General features: G+C 35.9%; 2 protein-coding genes and 1 long non-coding RNA gene across 5 annotated transcripts; all 3 read left to right on the top strand.

Moving 5' to 3' along the window:
- Positions 1-1,723: 1,723 nt before the first annotated feature.
- On the top strand, positions 1,724-4,670 carry LOC149193815 (catalase isozyme 2-like). Its single transcript, XM_089407445.1, has 6 exons — positions 1,724-1,878; positions 2,692-2,896; positions 3,082-3,204; positions 3,313-3,471; positions 3,631-4,434; positions 4,548-4,670. Exons 1-6 carry the CDS (start codon positions 1,724-1,726, stop codon positions 4,668-4,670), a joined length of 1,569 nt encoding a protein of 522 aa, XP_089263571.1.
- A 114-nt stretch (positions 4,671-4,784) lies between these two features.
- On the top strand, positions 4,785-12,052 carry LOC149193813 (uncharacterized). Of its 3 annotated transcripts, XM_089404948.1 has the most exons (3): positions 4,785-5,124; positions 11,437-11,506; positions 11,688-12,052. In XM_089404948.1, the coding sequence occupies exons 1-3, from the start codon at positions 4,881-4,883 to the stop codon at positions 11,695-11,697; spliced, it is 324 nt and encodes a 107-aa protein (XP_089261074.1). In that variant the 5' UTR covers positions 4,785-4,880; the 3' UTR covers positions 11,698-12,052. The 3 variants fall into 3 exon arrangements, 1 of the variants encoding a protein (XP_089261074.1); XR_016254483.1 differs by lacking the exons at positions 11,437-11,506; positions 11,688-12,052 and adding an exon at positions 5,956-6,383; XR_016254484.1 differs by lacking the exons at positions 4,785-5,124; positions 11,437-11,506; positions 11,688-12,052 and adding exons at positions 5,410-5,630; positions 5,956-6,383.
- On the top strand, positions 5,594-6,493 carry LOC149193814 (uncharacterized). Its single transcript, XR_016254485.1, has 2 exons — positions 5,594-6,102; positions 6,223-6,493. It is a non-coding gene; the product is annotated as an uncharacterized LOC149193814 (long non-coding RNA).
- Positions 12,053-17,898: the final 5,846 nt, after the last annotated feature.

Below are 17,898 nucleotides of genomic sequence, written 5' to 3'. Positions count from 1 at the left end.
GTTGATAGCCTGAATTCTATCACATTTTGGTTCCAAGAACATGAAAGCTCAATTTGATGAGATGCGAAGAAAAGGAGGAACCATGGAGCTACTTGAAGATCTTCATGAAGGACTAGTAGTTGATATATTAATGAAGACACGCTTAAAGAACTTGTAGTTATGACTTCCCAATTAAAAGGAAGTAAGGAATCTCCTCTAGAGGGAGTAAGAAGTCTCCTTAAATGTTTGAAAATGAGCATGGATCTATTCCCTGATCAAGAGGGAATAGGGACCTCCTCTCTAGTTGAGAGTGAGATGGACATTATATTTTCTTCATGTGTCATGCACCAGGCCAGGACTATCAACCGTACATCTAGTGAAGGCCATAGAGGGAGAATGGGGTCTAGAGGATTGGATAAGCATCAAAGATTGATACTCCTTGAGGATAAAGAAGCTAAGATAGGAAGTAGACTGACACTCTTTGAGGATTAGACAGGTATCCAAGATGAGAGTGGTCGAAGAGGAATGGAATTCTTTGAGGATGGGTAATCCAAGATAAGAATAATCCTAAAATGACATATCTAGTGAACATTCAGATGGGGTATGTGCCTTAAGAGATAATGTGGTGTCTCACGTAAAGCCTCCCAACATTATGCTCTAATGTAAATAGAGCTTGTTAGTTAAAGGCTTTACTATGTTGACAATGTTGGTTATGATGTTGATGGTAAAAGATGGTTTATCAATCTGGCTCTTCTTATGAGAATACTTCCATTTGAGAATATCCTTGTACTAGGTATACAATTATGAATACCTCCCTAGTTAAGAGGGAATGTTGGAGAAGGTAACTAGTTTCACTCTTCATAATTTGCACCATTATGTATTTTATGTAAAAACAAAACAAAAGAAAATGAAAAATTATTATTACTTTTCTAGAAAAGCATGTTCTTCATGCTTCTAGGTTTTGAGTCAAAGAGTCAAAGTCCTAATTTGAACCTATTGTAAAAGAATTTTGGGACAGAAACCCTTCTAGATGCTAAGTCAGCCTACATGTCAAGTCGGCTTTGTTCCAATGGATGTGTCTATTTGCACCCTCTCTAAACTATATAAATAGAGGGAAGATGGAGCTCATTTGAACACAGACTTCATGGATCATGGTATGAAATAGTATGCTCTGTTCCAATGGATGTGTCTATTTGCACCCCCTCTAAATTATATAAATAGAGGGAAGATGGAGCTCATTTGGACACAGACTTCATGGATCATGGTATGAAATATCGCAGAGAAGTGCATAGGAGAAGTGAAGAGCCGAAGTTTGAAAGAGAGGATATCTTCTTGAGCTAGAGTTTGTGGAAGCTCTGCCTTGAACTTAAAAAAAAACTTTAATAATAAATTTTATCTTAAAAACAAAAACTATATATAATATAAAAATATGACTTCACTCTCTTTACCAAGCACAAGAGAGAGATATATCTTTATATTTTTAATTATAAACAGATTCCTTATTTTTATTTTATTTTTGACCAAATCAAAATGTTTATATTTACATTACAACATCATTAACATATTAAAAAACACTTAGTTACACAATTATATTATAATATTTTAAATAAATATATAATATATATTAAAAATAATAATAATATCACTTTCTGAAATTCCACTTAATGATTCTCTTTTGATGTCGTAGTTCTAGATCAGCAATTGGTCTCTGATGATCTCCGTATGTAACATGCTCCTGTTGATCATGGCTCCTCATTTCAGCAGGCTGGGCGCAACTGTCATCCATATTTTAGATGGTCTGCTTTTTGGTACAGTTTTGTTGATCATGGCTCCTCATTTCAGCAGGCTGGGCGCAACAGTCATTCATATTATTGATGCTCTGCTTTTTGGTACAGTCTTGTAAAAATTTTTGGGTCTCTAATCTGGGGTCTCAAATCTGGGAGAAATACAGCCTCTTCTCATAGCCATTTAAGTCGCTCTCCAGTTCTCGGTCTTTCTGATAAGGATGATTTGAACTAGTTTTGTTTGGTATAGATTGTTCATACAGCAATATGATTAAGGGCTGGCAACAGTCTCTTACAGTCATTGTATCTAAGACCTTTATATATCCTTAATATAAATATATGATGTTTTTTTCTTCTGAAAAAAAAAAAGCATAGGGATAGGGATCAAACGCCACCTTGTGACACCTTCACATTCTGAAAACCACCGACTCAAATTCATGTAGAACATCGATGCTTACTCGACCATTATTCCTCTCGCGCATGCTTTTAAAATATTTTGTAGAATAAATTAATTTCATTATGCTCGTCACCGTCACCGTCGCCTTCGCCTTCGCCTAATGGGAAGGCACTCAAGGAAATTCCATTATTTATTCAAGAAAGCTCAATCTATTTTTAGGCCGATAGGCCTTCCTATTGAAATAGACTTTCGTCGTCCCTTTCTTTCTCATGCTGACACGTTGCATCAGGAATAGAGTGAGTATAACTGCAAAGTTCTGTAATCTCACGCCGACACGTGGCATCGGGAAAAGAGCGGGGATAACCGAAGAGTTCTGCAAGCGAGCTGCGTCGTGTATTCATGGATATTGATGAAGACGGTTCTGCTGCTAAATTCGTGCCGTTTTCTTAGGAGCCGCTTCATTCCTCAGGTATTCCACCAGGCGGCCGATGCCCCATTCCCTCACCTCCCCAAACGCGTTCATCGCTGAAGGTCTCAGGGCTTCGCTAATCAAATTCCTGCGAAGACTCCGCCACAGAGGCCCGTATGCGGCCGAACTGATGCTGTGTCGGTTGCTGCTGAAGATTTTCTGCATCCCGCCAAAGGGTGGGCGGTCAGAGAAGATGGAGCCCTTCTGTGCCGTGTTTTGCAGGTATTGAGCTCACCTTATCTCAAAGGCATTCCCTCCAGCCAGAAGGTAATTCAAATCTTTTTCCCGTCTTGCTTTCTGCAGTAGCTACAATTTTGGTCTTCTAATACTCGTTTTATGAAGCCTTCCTGTAGTTGGGAGTGCCATTTACAGAATAAAGCACAGGTAAGGGGAACCCTGGTATCTAGGTAGTACCCTGCTAACCTCTACAGAGGCCTTGTATCCGTCTTTAGACCTGCTTGGTAAAAGGTGCCTCCATAAAAAAAGTGTTCAACGTCTTCTGGATTGATGCAAGCGTTTCAGAACTGATCCGCGACGCTCACCGCTCCCCCTTTCCGAGCCGCTTCATTCCTCAGGTATTCCACCAGGCGGCCGATGCCCCATTCCCTCACCTCCCCAAACGCGTTCATCGCTGAAGGTCTCAGGGCTTCGCTAATCAAATTCCTGCGAAGACTCCGCCACAGAGGCCCGTATGCGGCCGAACTGATGCTGTGTCGGTTGCTGCTGAAGATTTTCTGCATCCCGCCAAAGGGTGGGCGGTCAGAGAAGATGGAGCCCTTCTGTGCCGTGTTTTGCAGGTATTGAGCTCACCTTATCTCAAAGGCATTCCCTCCAGCCAGAAGGTAATTCAAATCTTTTTCCCGTCTTGCTTTCTGCAGTAGCTACAATTTTGGTCTTCTAATACTCGTTTTATGAAGCGGCCAAATATTTGACTATTTTTGAAAGTTCTTTCAAAGGATTATTCTGTAATTGATGCTACCCCATTTTTTTTTCCCATATAGCTCATGGGGTTTTCATTTCTCTTGCAGGGGAACTTCGATCTTGTTGGAAATAATTTTCCTGTATTCTTTGTTCGCGATGGTATGAAGTTTCCAGACATGGTTCATGCATTGAAACCAAATCCCAAAAGTCACATTCAAGAAGACTGGAGGATTCGAGATTTCTTCTCTCACCACCCAGAGAGTTTGCATATGTTCACCTTTCTCTTTGATGATCTTGGAATCCCTTTAAACTACAGGCATATGGATGGGTCTGGTGTCCACACCTTTACCCTTGTTAATAAGGCTGGCAGGCAAACCTATGTGAAGTTTCATTGGAGGCCTACTTGTGGAGTTAAGTGTCTATTGGATGATGAAGCAGTTGTAGTAGGTGGGACAAACCACAGTCATGCAACCAAGGATCTCTATGATTCTATAGCAGCAGGCAACTATCCTGAATGGAAACTTTTTATCCAGACAATGGATCCTCGGGATGAGGATAAATATGACTTTGATCCTTTAGATGTTACGAAAAATTGGCCCGAGGATATCTTTCCTCTTCAACCTGTAGGACGCATGGTCTTGAACAAGAATATTGACAATTTCTTTGCTGAAAACGAGCAGCTTGCATTTGCTCCTGCTCTTGTTGTTCCTGGTGTCTATTACACTGAAGATAAGCTACTCCAAACAAGGATATTCTCATACTCAGATACACAAAGGCATCGACTTGGACCCAACTATTTGATGCTGCCAGCCAATGCACCCAAGTGTGCACATCACAATAATCATCATGAGGGATTCATGAACTTCATGCACAGGGATGAAGAGGTTGGTAAATAATTTTATTCTTTTTCTTTTTCAATACCTCTCGTATTACTTGGACATCGAGTCAATGTTCATGGAGAGATTTGATTTTTACAAAACAATTGCTGGAATTACAGGTCAACTACTTTCCATCAAGGTTCGATCCAGTTCGTCATGCTGAGAGATTTCCCATTCCTTCCCATACCCATACTGGCAAGCGGGAGAAGGTAAGATCTCACCACTTCTCAAGAATTTGGTGATAGATCTGTGATTTTTAAATACACATGACAGTGGTTGCACTTTCACGACGTGGTACTGTTGGAGATGGAGGAAGAGAGGAAGCATTGGGTTTATGAACGACGCTGTTCATGTGCGTATTTCCTCTATTTTTCAGATGTCAGTTCGAAATGGCGTGAAGTTGTCAGAGCTCGATCTCCTCTAACCCTTATCAGGATTAGCTCCTCAAGAAGATGATCGATGTTCTTCTTTTATTTGGTACTCTTGTCTTATTTATGGTAAGACACCGCTTGTTGATCCGGACGGGAGGAAGCGAACGTGTTATTGTCGTCCGGACCTCGGTGGTTTATGATCGCTTTGGCTGTTCAAAACCTCCGGGTTCAGGACAACAAGAATACCTTCGCCTTTGGTTACGCGGATTTGGGAAAACTCGACTCTCAAACACAAGAAGCTATTGCAACAGCCTCTGTTCATCTGGTATTTTCTAACCCCATTTCCTTAATAGCTCTAGATCCTTATCAATCCAGATCTGTTAAGAAATGATCGATACTAGCATGGAGCCTTATTATCCCAGATCTATTGTGTACTAAGAGGTGTCTATTTTTCTTGGCACTCCTTGCGGTTTGCTTTGTTTGATCCTGCTAAGGCTTAAAAAAACATAAGAGTTTAACACAGGTATATCTAAATTTGAAATAAGCTATGTTAGCATGTAAGTCCAAAGATAATGTGGGTCAAACTTGACTCTCAAACACAAGAAGCTATTGCAACAGCCTCTGTTCCTCTGGTATTTTCTAACCCCATATTTCCTTAATAGCTCTAGATCCTTATCAATCCAGATCTGTTAACAAATGATCGATACTAGCATGGAGCCTTATTATCCCAGATCTATTGTGTACTAAGAGGTGTCTATTTTTCTTGGCACTCCTTGCAGTTTGCTTTGTTTGATCCTGCTAAGGCTTAAAAAAAATAAGAGTTTAACACAGGTATATCTAAATTTGAAATAAGCTATGTTAGCATGTAAGTCCAAAGATAATGTGGGTCTATTCTAAACTGGTTGTTTTAATAGTTTATTTACTATTTTAAATAGTTTTAATAGCTATGCAAAACTAGTTGTTCTCTATATGGAGTAATACAAAGACAAAAACACGTACTCAGGGATCTTCTCCATCCCAGGGTATGGAACAACTCTTCTTTATGCAGAAGGCATTGCTCAGGGTTTTAGTTAAAGATCTAATTCCAAATATAAAAGTTTTGTAATGTGTAGAAAAAAGGCATTGAGCCATTGGATCTGAACACACACTATTACAGGTGGTTTGAGCGGAAAACTAGGAGATTTTGGAAATACAATAAAATTGCCGCAACAACACGGCAGGGAAGCCAAGGTTGTGAGTATTGCGTATTTTGGTGGGGATGAGGGATAACCCTTAAAATATCTTTTCAACTGCAAGAGATCAGGTTACTATCAAAATGTTTTTTGTGTTTAACCTTAAGAGAATATGCAGCTAAGAACATTTTAATATTATTAAATGACAAATTTTACAAGGATTTGACTGGAATGCATCGGTGAATGAATAGCCTTGAAGAAGGCATGGCGATGTTCAGAGGTCATCAAATCAGACTTTCAGAAGTTTAGATGATGTGGATCATGCTGAGCTGCTGCGTGCATTGACTTCACAGTGAGGGATATCCTTGTTTCTGGTAGCTCGATTTTAGTTAAATGTTGCTATACGGATATACTTCCTATCTCAGGAACCAAAACTTTCCATTTATGAGCTAACTGGTATCAATAACGAACATTCTGAAGAACTTTTTTTGGTTGCACGCCTTCCGCCAGACTCTTTCTGTAGTGATTTGAAGAAGTCACTAAATGTTTTTACATACCAGCTATGGGTTTTGCCCCAGTATCTCCGAGTACTTGAAGCGCTATTGTTTTTTCATGCTAATGATGGGTTGTCCCCAGTATCTCCGAGTACTTGAAGTGCTATTTTAAATAATAAATGATTTGGGCTACTGGAAAAACCAATCGCTGCAAAAGATAGAACCCTTCCCACCAACATATAAAGCATAATAAAATTATGTATGGCCGTATTTATGAAGAGAGGAAAGAATGTGTAATGTTTAGTGTGGTGGAAGTCATGGATACTCTTGGAGGGAATCTATATTCAAGCCCATGAAAGACATGTTTAGATGATATTGCTCAGAAATGTAATCTGAAAAATATCGATGTGAAAAATAACTTGTAAAATGGGGAGAAATATATATTCTTCACTCTTGGATTTCCTTCTCTTCCTCGATGGGATGGATGTTTACGGGCATGTTGCTTGCGAAGGCTAAGTGTAAGGAGCTTGTTATATGTAGCCGGGAGAAGGGGTACATGAAAAGGCATCCATGTGATGAGAATTTTGACAATGACTTTTTGCTCTCTGTCATTTTGCTGGTATGCTTCAGCCTTAGCTTTGGATAGATGTCTTTTTTCACGATTTCATTTTGTTTCATAGTTTGAACAGATTGTACAGTACGGTTAGACACTTGTGATGTAGCTCAGAAATCTATTATGAAAACAGTTTATGTCAAGCATGTCGACATGCTCTTTTCTATTACGGGATGGCCATAAATAGGGGATATAACAGAATATGCCCTTCAGTCTTTTGAGATTTTGAGATGAATATGGTGGGAACTTTATGGCAATTTGAAATCTCAATTGTTTTTTTTCGATAATATAATTTTGCAGCTTCAATTTGCTCAAAAAGATATTATTAGGATCGATGTATATTTTTAGACATTGCCTGTTTCTGCATAGGAGAAGACAAGGATAAGGTCATAAAAATATTTGATGGATGTGACTGAAGAAAGGTCATCATAAGGTCATAAAAATATTTGATGGATGTGACTGTGAAGGAAGGTCATCATAAGGTCATAAAAATATTTGATGGATGTGACTGTGAAGGGTGTCACAGCAAGTGTCTTACGCAGGTCAAGACTAAAAGCGTTGTAGCAGCTGTAGGATTGCATCCGAGTATGGGCAAAGTTTTGGAAAAAAAACCTTGGTGGCGTGTGTGGCCCAAACTGACAACTTTTGCATATGTATTCCACCATTCATTTGTAAATGTGTGACAGTGAAGCATGATTTCAAGTAGGAAATATGATGCTCATCACAACCTAACAACTATAATGATATGAATAAAATTGCATTGCTAGCTATCTGTATTTATTTTTGAATTTTCCGTTCATGTGAAATAGCCTATGTTTTCTTTATTTTTCTTGCAAGTAACTGTTCATCTTGATATTTTCCTATTATATGCTCCTTTTTACAGTGTAATATTTTTACAGCCTGTCTACCTGATATTTATTTCTGTTGGTCCAATGGAACAAAAATAAGGTTCTTTTCATTTTCCCATCTTGTTAAAATGTTACTGTTTTCAATATTTGCAGCTTTTGCTGTTATAAAATTTTCTACAAATTTCTAATTTTCAAATATCTGTATAAACTTTTTATCTGTCTATCATAGAAGTTTTCTGTTATAAGGCCAACTGTATATCATAAAATTTTCATTATATGCTAAAAGTTGATGATCACAGTAAACTGGCCATTGAGGGTTCACCTTGTGATGTTATCAATCTAACATGTTAAAAAAGAATTAAATTAAGGTTGAATTTGCGATTATGTAATAATGATATGGATTAAGTGGCAGGTGTGCAAGAGCAGTTACAGTAATAGAAACTGTATGACAGATTATATCATTATACCAACGTAGTAGGTGCTTAAATTTCATACTAAATGTCCATGAGAACAAGGACATCTTTGGCTAGGTCTGTCTTGGAGTTACCCTTGCTAAACCTGTAATATTCTCACTACCAAGTTTGAGATATTTGTCTGTAAATATACTCAAGTTGTTGGTAATTTTCCCTTTCATCGAAGAAAGCTACAGTATAGCTTCTGCTTTGTAAACTTTATGCAACTTTTTAGAACTGCTCAGTTAGAGTCAAATCAGGGTATTAAAATCCATTACTGTGAAGCTTGAAGATTCCAGTCTTGTCACTGAAGGAACCTCAGGAAGTAATGGTCAATTGGAATGGATATTCTTGCTGTTTTTTTTGTCTCTACTGCAGGCCAAAACAAAAATATGTCAAGGCCTATAAATTTTGGTGCCATGATAAGTGCATATTGCAAAAATTCACATCTCTCTGACGTTGGAAATGGACATCATATCTGGTCAAGGCAGTACTTATATGATAGGTATTCCATCCATAATATGAACCTTGTTGGAGATGGAATTCCCTCTGGCAAATATCATTGAATCTAATTCAGCATAGATTAGAAGAGCATTGTGTACATTATCTGTATCTTCATATAGATACAAAGGATTGCATTTGCACCATTTTCAAATTGTTTTATATTTTAGACCCGGTGCCATCTGAGAAATGGACCAAGCTGAGTATCATGATGTATATTTTGTATAACTACCACTCATTTGGTGTGGGACTGGCTCTCTTTCCCAAGGGTAATAATCAAATTATAAATCTCTCCTTCCAAAAAGTTTAAAGACCTGGTTGCCCTTGTGTTGCACACAGATAGGGCACTCCTCAGATAATTTAATTACCTGCACCAGCAGAATTCACAGAAATGGCAGCCTGAATCAATTATATATGTTAAAATATATTGATTTAATAATGCAAATGAGTGCTTTGTTTATCTCACCTTTGGCACACATTTCAAACAAAAGAAGTGGCTACACGCTAATTGCTTCGGCTCCACAACGGCATCTGCACATAGACTTATAGGTAGAAGTTTCGGATTTTGTTGTCTGTTGTTAGAATACAGATAAATCATTGAAATAACAATGTCAAAAAAACGAATATTCTAAGTACCCAGGCATATAGAACAAGTAAGTTCCTTATTGATAACAGATGTTGATGATGCTTGTGTTAAAGCTTTGGAAATAGTGGGCATGTTCCCCACTGTTTTCCCTGAAGTATTTAATACCGTTTTAATACGATTGGATCCATTAAGATTTGAAAATGGACTCTCTGGAAGGTTATGTCCATAGCTGTTGCAAGGAAAGAAACTCACTGATCATTACCTTTTTATAATAATCACCCAAACAAAACAAAGTAGCTTCTATTCAACTACTTCCAGGAACCCATTATTGACAGCTTGTTTTCTAAGTAAAATCTTTGTCATGTTCTTTATTTTACAGAACTGCAAACTGTGGATGATGGTCTCTACCTTTCTTGATCGTCATTATCCTGCTTAGGCTTATCTTCGTTATTCTCCGGTACCTCAAGCAGCTACCCAAACTGATCGGTTGAAGGAAAATTGTTGAGATGTGCATAAGAGGATGAATGAAATTACTTAAATGCAAAGTGATAGTCTCTAGAGAACATGTCTTGAATAAGTGGGTATCCTAGGTTTACCTTCTGATGCCTTGGATTCTATTTCAGACTGTGGGAATCCATTAGTGAATCTATTCTCGAGGGGGTGAGAAACAACAATAGGTAGTGATATTGTAGGTACATTTGGGTAAATATCCATTTCTTTCTTTACACCAACTCTTTCCTTAGGAAAATAAATGTCATTTATAATCAAGGCTTCATAAAACTAGCTACTATCATATCTCAGGTATCTGGCTCCAGAATATTTCATGTATGGCCAGGTTAATAAGAAGATGGACGTGTATCCTTTGGAGTAGTTCTTCTAGAGCTAATAACTGGAAGAAAACCTACACACAGCCAGCGACCCGTTTCCCACAGTCAAATTTGACCCACTAGCAATCCAATCCAAACAACATACACAGAGTGAGTGAGAGCAGTTCAGTTGAGCTGGGGGTTTCCCGGTCTCTAAGAAGCTCGAACCCTTGACCCAATATCTGGAGAAAACCACAAAGACACCACAACACACAGACCAACCTCTTCTTCGCCATGGGGGGCAACGTCCCACGTCAATCTGGCGTGTTTCCTGGCTTTCCACCGCTTGATTCCTGTGAATTCGGCCTCGCAATGCACACATAGTCCATTGACCGCCTTCAGCACTCTGGCTCTTTCCAACTGTAGAGAGATATGACGAAACCAGTGCACCTGACCTTTATATTCTAACGCAAAAGCATAGAAAGATAGTAATGGATTCATTCTCATCGGTATGGACGCTCACTGTTTCTAATGGAGAGAGGGGAAGCAGAGGAAGAAAAAAGCCGACCAATAGTACCCACTTCTAAGCTAGCTTCGGATTACCTAGCTATACCGGGTGCATTTATGTTATTTTTCTCTTGCTCTTATAAAAACAACATCAGTGGTTTCAGTGTCCTGCCTTGTAGTTGTTATATATGTCATGGCAAGCTATCTTGTTATAGTAGAATACCTGATATGCTTGATATGATAAAAGTCAAACAGTTGACTTTGTTCATGTCTATCAAAAAACAGTTGACTTTGCTTAATGATCAGTTAGCTTTGCTCATGTATATCAGAATTCTTGAATAGTCATATCCCTGTATTGAGATTTTATTCACATGATCAATAATCCCCTTCTTATCCACCTATGGCTTTACATGCAATACCGTCCTAAAGCGTTATCCTGTAGGTACACTTCAGTAAGTTTCATATGTGGCCTGTTTTGTGCCCTGGCTCACAACCTCTTGTTTCCAGTCTACATATACTATTACACAATACTAGATATACTTGCACTGATATGCCCATTGATGGTACCTTCTTCAGCGATCTGTGGTCACAGCTTGTAGCAGCTTTAATTTTATTTCAAATGTCTTGCCATTCTAACATGTTTGTTTTTCCTTTGCAGATTTTCTTGTCCAGTGTGCTCCAAATCTGTCTGTGATATGTCTAAATTGTGGGAGAAACTTGACCGAGAGGTAGATATTTTCGACAAGATGAACATCTTGAAGTCAACTTGCAATGGGTTGTATAAAGAGTAGCTTATTAGATGTGTTTTTGCTAATTTTGATTTCTCATATTTGAAATTTTCTTTCGTCCAATGGCAATTGATTTTTTAAGTTTCTTGAGTGGATTCTGATATTTTTTTTTGTCATGTAGGTTGCTTTGACTCCAATGCCTCAAGCTTATAAGAACAAAATGGTAAGTTGTCTGATGGTAGCGTGAGAGAAAATACCTCACCACTTTCTCGTCGGTCATTTGAGCAGGTTTGGATCTTATGCAATGACTGTGGAGTAACTTCTAAAGTAAATTTTCACATTGTTGCACACAAGTGTCAAAGTTGCAACTCTTATAACACCTGGCAGACCAGGGGAGGTCCTTTTGCAAGTTCATGTGGATCTCATCTTTGATATTCTCAAATGTTCAGATTCGTGTATCCCACTTTACCACTTGTAACGTTGCCTTAGCACTGCCTATGTAGCATGAAAAACAGCGGTACTGCAAATTGCTATGCAGTGGCATTACTGTAAGAATTCATTGTAACCGTTGAGTTTTCCACAAACGAAAAATTCAATAATTCCAATTTAATAATCCTATCGGCCTCTCTTTGTACCTTTTGGGACAATTGCTAGTCTTATTTTCTTGAAACAAATTTACTGTTACGGGCCATAGGATAAAATCTTACCACTTCTCTTCTTCGATCACCACTTCTCTTCTTCGATCATTCATTTATATTAATAAATAGATGGATGTGTGTTATGATTTTATTTTTGGATTTTATTATTTATTATTTTATTTTATTAATGTAGTTTATGGATTGAAATTTAAGATATTGGTGATTATTATATTAATTAAATAATTGTATTAAGTAGATTTATTTGAAGGATTATTTTTTGCCAACTCAATTGTAGAGTTTGATTTTGAGAATGTCTAAAGAATTTGACCTTGAGAGTGTTCAAAAAATTGAACCCATGACCTTTCAATAACAAAGATGCTTTAAATACAAAGATAGAGAATTGAACCCGTGACTTTTCAATTGCAAAGATGTTTTAAAGACAAAAATGCTTTAAAGACGGGACTAAACCAATTAAACTAACTTTTAACCCAATTTTTAGTATTATTATTTAAGTGTGTGTGTGTTTTTATTGTATATATATTTTTTTGTTATTTAAATTCTTAACCTTTTTATAGCTGGGACTAAACTACCATGTAATATCAGATTATTCAAAATTTATTTTTTCTCTTATTTATTATTATACTGCTTATTAGTTTGTACTTCAATTTCCGCCCCTTATCTATACTTTAACACTGGGAATTTAATTTTTGTTATTTTTGTTATTATTATTTAAATTTATTTATTTATAAAGTTATGGACTCTTCAATAACTTACTATTTCTTTGTTTTTAGTTTTGTTTCTTTTTTATTTATTTTTCCTTTTTCTATTATTTCCATTTTCATGAATTATAGTTTTTCTTCAAATTTTCAATTTAAGATCACTTATTATTTTATTAAAAACACACACACACACACATATATATATATATATATTAAAGTGTATATATGTTAATTGAAACAATATTAGTTAATCATATTTCTTAATTTTTGGTGGTGACATATTTTATTAGTTGTTTTATTTTTGTGATGAAATCTGTCTTTATTGTTTTTTAAGCTAAGTGGTAGGGACTAGCTACTATGTAGCCCTTGTTTTATCATTATTTTTTAATTAATTTATCATTTATTTTTTAATTTTAGTTAAAAAGATATTTTATTATAAGTATTTTTTTTTATGAAAAATATGTTGAGAAGTATTAGTTTGAATGATCAATATAGACTTTTTGTTTTTGGATACATTTAATTTATTGTGTGATAAGATTGAAAGGGTAAACATCTCCTAAAATATCATGCCCTTTTAAATGTACATTTAGACCTTTGAACCTTTACTAAATTGTAAGTTATTGATATATCTAACTTGTAAGCTATTAAATACATTTTAAAATTATAACTAGTACAACTACATTAAACATATTAATGTGGTTGATAAACTATTGCAACACGAAGAATGCTTTACTAATGCACACATTTAAGTGATTAAGCATTATAAAAAGGTTATGGGTATCTTAAGAAAAGAAATGAATTACACATCTTATTGTAAAATGTAACATTTGGCTAAATAAAATTTGATTATATATAAATGAATGTTATAAAGAATAATGATGAACTTCATGGAGGATCTTATTAGAATTGGAATAATCTTAAATCCTTAGGAAATTGGTGTCGAATATAATTTTTTAAATTTATTAAAAGTCAACGCAACCTAACAAACTCTGTAATACACTACAACCGTTGGTAAGCATTAAGACTAAGCATATGTTGAACATATTCCCTTGAAAATCAATCAAAACCCTCAATTAAAAAAGTAAAAAAAAAAAACACTACAACGGTTGGTAAGCATTAAGACTAAGCATATGTTGAACATATTCCCTTGAAAATCAATCAAAACCCTCAATTAAAAAAGTAAAAAAAAAATCAACAAATTCTCGTCCACCTTAAATTGAAGTAAAAAACTTTTCAAAAAAACTTTCTTCAACTAACGATATATATATATATATATATATATATATATATATATATATATAATTAATACATCACTTATAACACATTGTTTAACAAATAATTCTAATAAATTATTAATATAACACATTGATTAATCGTGATTCTGATAAATTATTAATTTCTTAACTATTTTAATTAAAATATATATAAAAATAAATATATAATTTATAATTAAAATAATTAGGACACATTGATTAACAATCATTCTAATAAATTATTAATATAACACGGTGATTAACAGTCATTCTAATAAATTATTAATTTCCTAACTATTTTAATTAAAATATATATATAAATAAAATATAGTTTTTAATTAAAATAGTTAGGACATCAATTATAACACACTGATTAAGAGCGATTCTAATAAATTATTAATATAATACATTGATTAACTGTGATTGTAATAAATTATTAATTTTTTTAACTATTATTTATATATATATATATATATATATATATATAGATATAGATATTTCTAGTCTAATTAATAGATGAAATGATCATTTTCCAAACATTTTTTCTAGTCATTTTTGTTGAAAATCTGATATAGATTTTTAAAATATAATTTGCAAATATCTTTTCTCAGGGTTTTTTGAAGGTTTTAAATATATTTATGCATTCAAAAGTGTATTTTAAACAACAAAAACACAATTGTATTGTCAAATTCTAGCCAAAAGACCATTTCATTTATTAGTTAGATTATTGGGTTGTCCAAAAACAAACCAAACATACATAATAGAAATACTAATAGAACTGACAGATAGAATGAATCATTCAAACTCAACATATGAGATAGTAGTTTGAGCTCTGACACTCAATCCTAGAGGTTCAACATTATCATATTCACAATGTAAGTGTCCCTCCACTTGGGCAAACCTTGCATCCAATCTATCCAAGGTGAACCATTGGTTCCTCAGTTTCTCTTAATGTCTTCCAAGTGGCCAAAACATTGTACCTCTCAACCTATTTGTCCTTCAAAGCCAACCCCAACATAGTTTTCATTTGCCAATGTAAAGTCACTGAGTTCAAATACTAGTTCTTCCTTCCCTTGGTGTGTCAAGGGTTCAAAATCTAGGTAGACACTTCGTCCATAATTTGAGGATCAGAGTGGGATTGCCTCTCCACCCCAACTTGAGTTTCCAACTTGCGGATTTCTCTTCCTATACCTAGTGGCATTGCACTAAAATACATGGCAGCAGAATCCTGAGCAAAGAGCCTCGCTCTCCGCTATCCTTGTGGACTACTACCTTCCCCGCCTCCGACAATGCATGTGTTGCCTGGGCGGCATGGCAACAGGAAAGGGCGCACACATGTGATCACTATTGAATCTTCCTCTACCAAAAAAAAACACAAAAGAACACCAAACACAACCTTCCCGAGACTTAAACACCATCCCATAACATCATCACCGACACTCATAACACAGAACACACAACAAGAGAGATTCCTTGATAATTGCCCCATAAAAATGGAAACCTCACCATTAACCATAAACAAGACCACGAGGTGCCCTACAACCATAGGTTATAGAGACCCTTAGAGATAGAAAGAGCCAAGAACAAGAAGACATGCATGCCTAGACTCCCAATTTTCAGATAAAAGCACTAGATATTCAAAGAAAAACCCAGACATACAAATTCTGAGGTAGTTACAGCTAGACATCAACCGACTTTCTTTAAACCCACTTGAAACCAGACTCTCAGACTGCTCACAGACCGCCCACCTCACAAACAATTTTTCAAAATTCACAGACTCGAGCCCCAAGCAAAAATACAAGCAACATAACAAGAAAAGGGGGGAGATAACCTACGCAACTTCGTCGAGGTTCGAAGATGGGGCGCTCCTCAAACCATCAAACACCAAGACAAAAATCCGCGAGCCTGCCTTTACACGCCCAAATTTACCACTCTCCCACCACCTCAACCACAAGAAACCAACAAACTAGATCCTCCCTGTTGCACCATCGCACTCGGACCCAAGTGAATTGAATTACACCTTACAAAACAAGTTAACCACCAACAACAAAGAGGTCGAGGTCTCGGCGTCACCTCTACCCTTCACCTCATTGCCTGATGCCTGAAACTCTATCATAGTAGCACATTTACATACACGACCATCTAACTTACATACTCATACACGCTAAAACAAACCACACCTCCTTAACCTAAATGACCATCACATCTAAACGTAATAAGCAATAAACTTAGCCCCAAGAAAACTCATTACGAATATTAACACTCCATCGGGGAAGAATTAGTTATCACTGTCACGTTCAGATTTTTTAAATAAATGTGGGTTATCTCAAATTAAAATTAACAAAAAGCTTTATCTCAGCGGTTTTCAAAGCAGTTATGAACAGAATTATGTCACTGTCTTATTAGTGTCACGTTTATTTTTTTTAATGTAAATTTGGGTCAGAAGAGATTGGGTGAGAATCAAACCTCTCCCACTGAACCTCAAGTTTACATGGACGTTCCCGTGGTACGAGTCATGACATTGGAAGGAAAGTGGTTTATTAATAACAAAACGAAATCTTTCCACGTCAGTTGCATTATATTGAAGGACACGTGTCTACGAAATTTTAGGCGCGTAAAGGCTCGAACTTCGAGTGAATAGAGACGATGCAATCATATCTCTTTTATAATAGTTTGTGTTTAGACACGATACCGCCTATCGGGGATTGCGTGTCACCCGCTAAATGTAGAGGCAGGTAGGGGCATCTTTTAGCAGCTTTTAGCCCACTAAAAGATCACTAAGCCTGGCTAAAATAAAATATGGATCTCTGCTGTGCATAAACCATATTTTAAAGAGAAATCTGAGTCCACTGTCCAACCAGGCCTGGAATTTCAAATTCTTTTTGCCTGTCAAATTAAAATTTGACGACGTTTTTGTATTTTTTTTTACCTTTCATTTTACGTTTTAACTAAATATGTGAGTGTCACGGAAAACGTTATTTTAACAATTTTTGTAAATTGATTCCACAAAAAATAAGTCATGAAATGGAGGCTGATAATGACGGCTGATAATGACTGTTATTTATAATGATTCTTGTTAGATTGAAATTGCAGATTTGTACTCTATCAGATTTATAGCTCAGATTTATAAAATCTTTGCAAAAAACTTACAATCCATGGACTATAAATAAATTATCTAGTGAGATTATAAATAAATCGTGGACTATAAATAAATAATCTAGAGAAAACACAGAGAAGTTGTGTAATAATAAACAGTGATTATACTTCATTAAAAGTCAAACTTTCTAGAGAAACTACAAATTTTTTTATCAATAGGAATATCTCAATACATAGATCCTCTATTAAACATAAACTAGAAGAATTTTCAAAGCTCAAGAATCCTTCTTGACTTTGTATCTATCCATATCTCATATACTGCATGCCAATCAACATTAGATGATTCAGGTCCATTCAAAGATACTCTCATTAGAGCATCTAGTGTATCCAACCCAAGCCTCGATTTTCTAATGTCCTTGATGATGTTTTGCTTAGAAAGTCCCCTTTCACAATCCACTGTACTTGCAGGAATAGTGAGGACAGCTTGCCATAATTTCCTCATATTAGGATAGGTTTTGTGCCATTGTTTTGTGTTACGAAAGACTTTCCATGCTTCTTTCATAGAAAACCCCTCACAAGCCAGATTTAATGAATCAACAAAAGGGTGCAACTCTCTTTTACAAGCCTTAACATCAAATAAAGCTACAAATCCAACATCACTGGATACGGTATGTTGCAAATGTTGA

This window comes from Pinus tabuliformis, chromosome 2_2 (assembly GCF_031772625.1).
Source record: "Pinus tabuliformis cultivar Carrire ecotype Pingquan chromosome 2_2, CPIR1, whole genome shotgun sequence".
In the NCBI taxonomy this organism is placed as follows: Eukaryota; Viridiplantae; Streptophyta; class Pinopsida; order Pinales; family Pinaceae; genus Pinus; species Pinus tabuliformis.
Note: the sequence above shows the minus strand (reverse complement) of the source record. Positions and strands in the feature narration are given on the sequence as shown.

Bases quoted from the DNA above. Each gene is read 5' to 3' on its own strand.
- LOC149193815 (XM_089407445.1), top strand. From the start codon at position 1,724: ATGGCTCCTCATTTCAGCAGGCTGGGCGCAACTGTCATCCATATTTTA. The intron at 2,897-3,081 runs GTAATTCAAATC...ATCCGTCTTTAG, and splicing joins GCATTCCCTCCAGCCAGAAG to ACCTGCTTGGTAAAAGGTGC. The intron at 3,472-3,630 runs GTAATTCAAATC...TTTCCCATATAG, and splicing joins GCATTCCCTCCAGCCAGAAG to CTCATGGGGTTTTCATTTCT.
- LOC149193813 (XM_089404948.1), top strand. From the start codon at position 4,881: ATGATCGATGTTCTTCTTTTATTTGGTACTCTTGTCTTATTTATGGTA. The intron at 5,125-11,436 runs GTATTTTCTAAC...TTTCCTTTGCAG, and splicing joins CAACAGCCTCTGTTCATCTG to ATTTTCTTGTCCAGTGTGCT.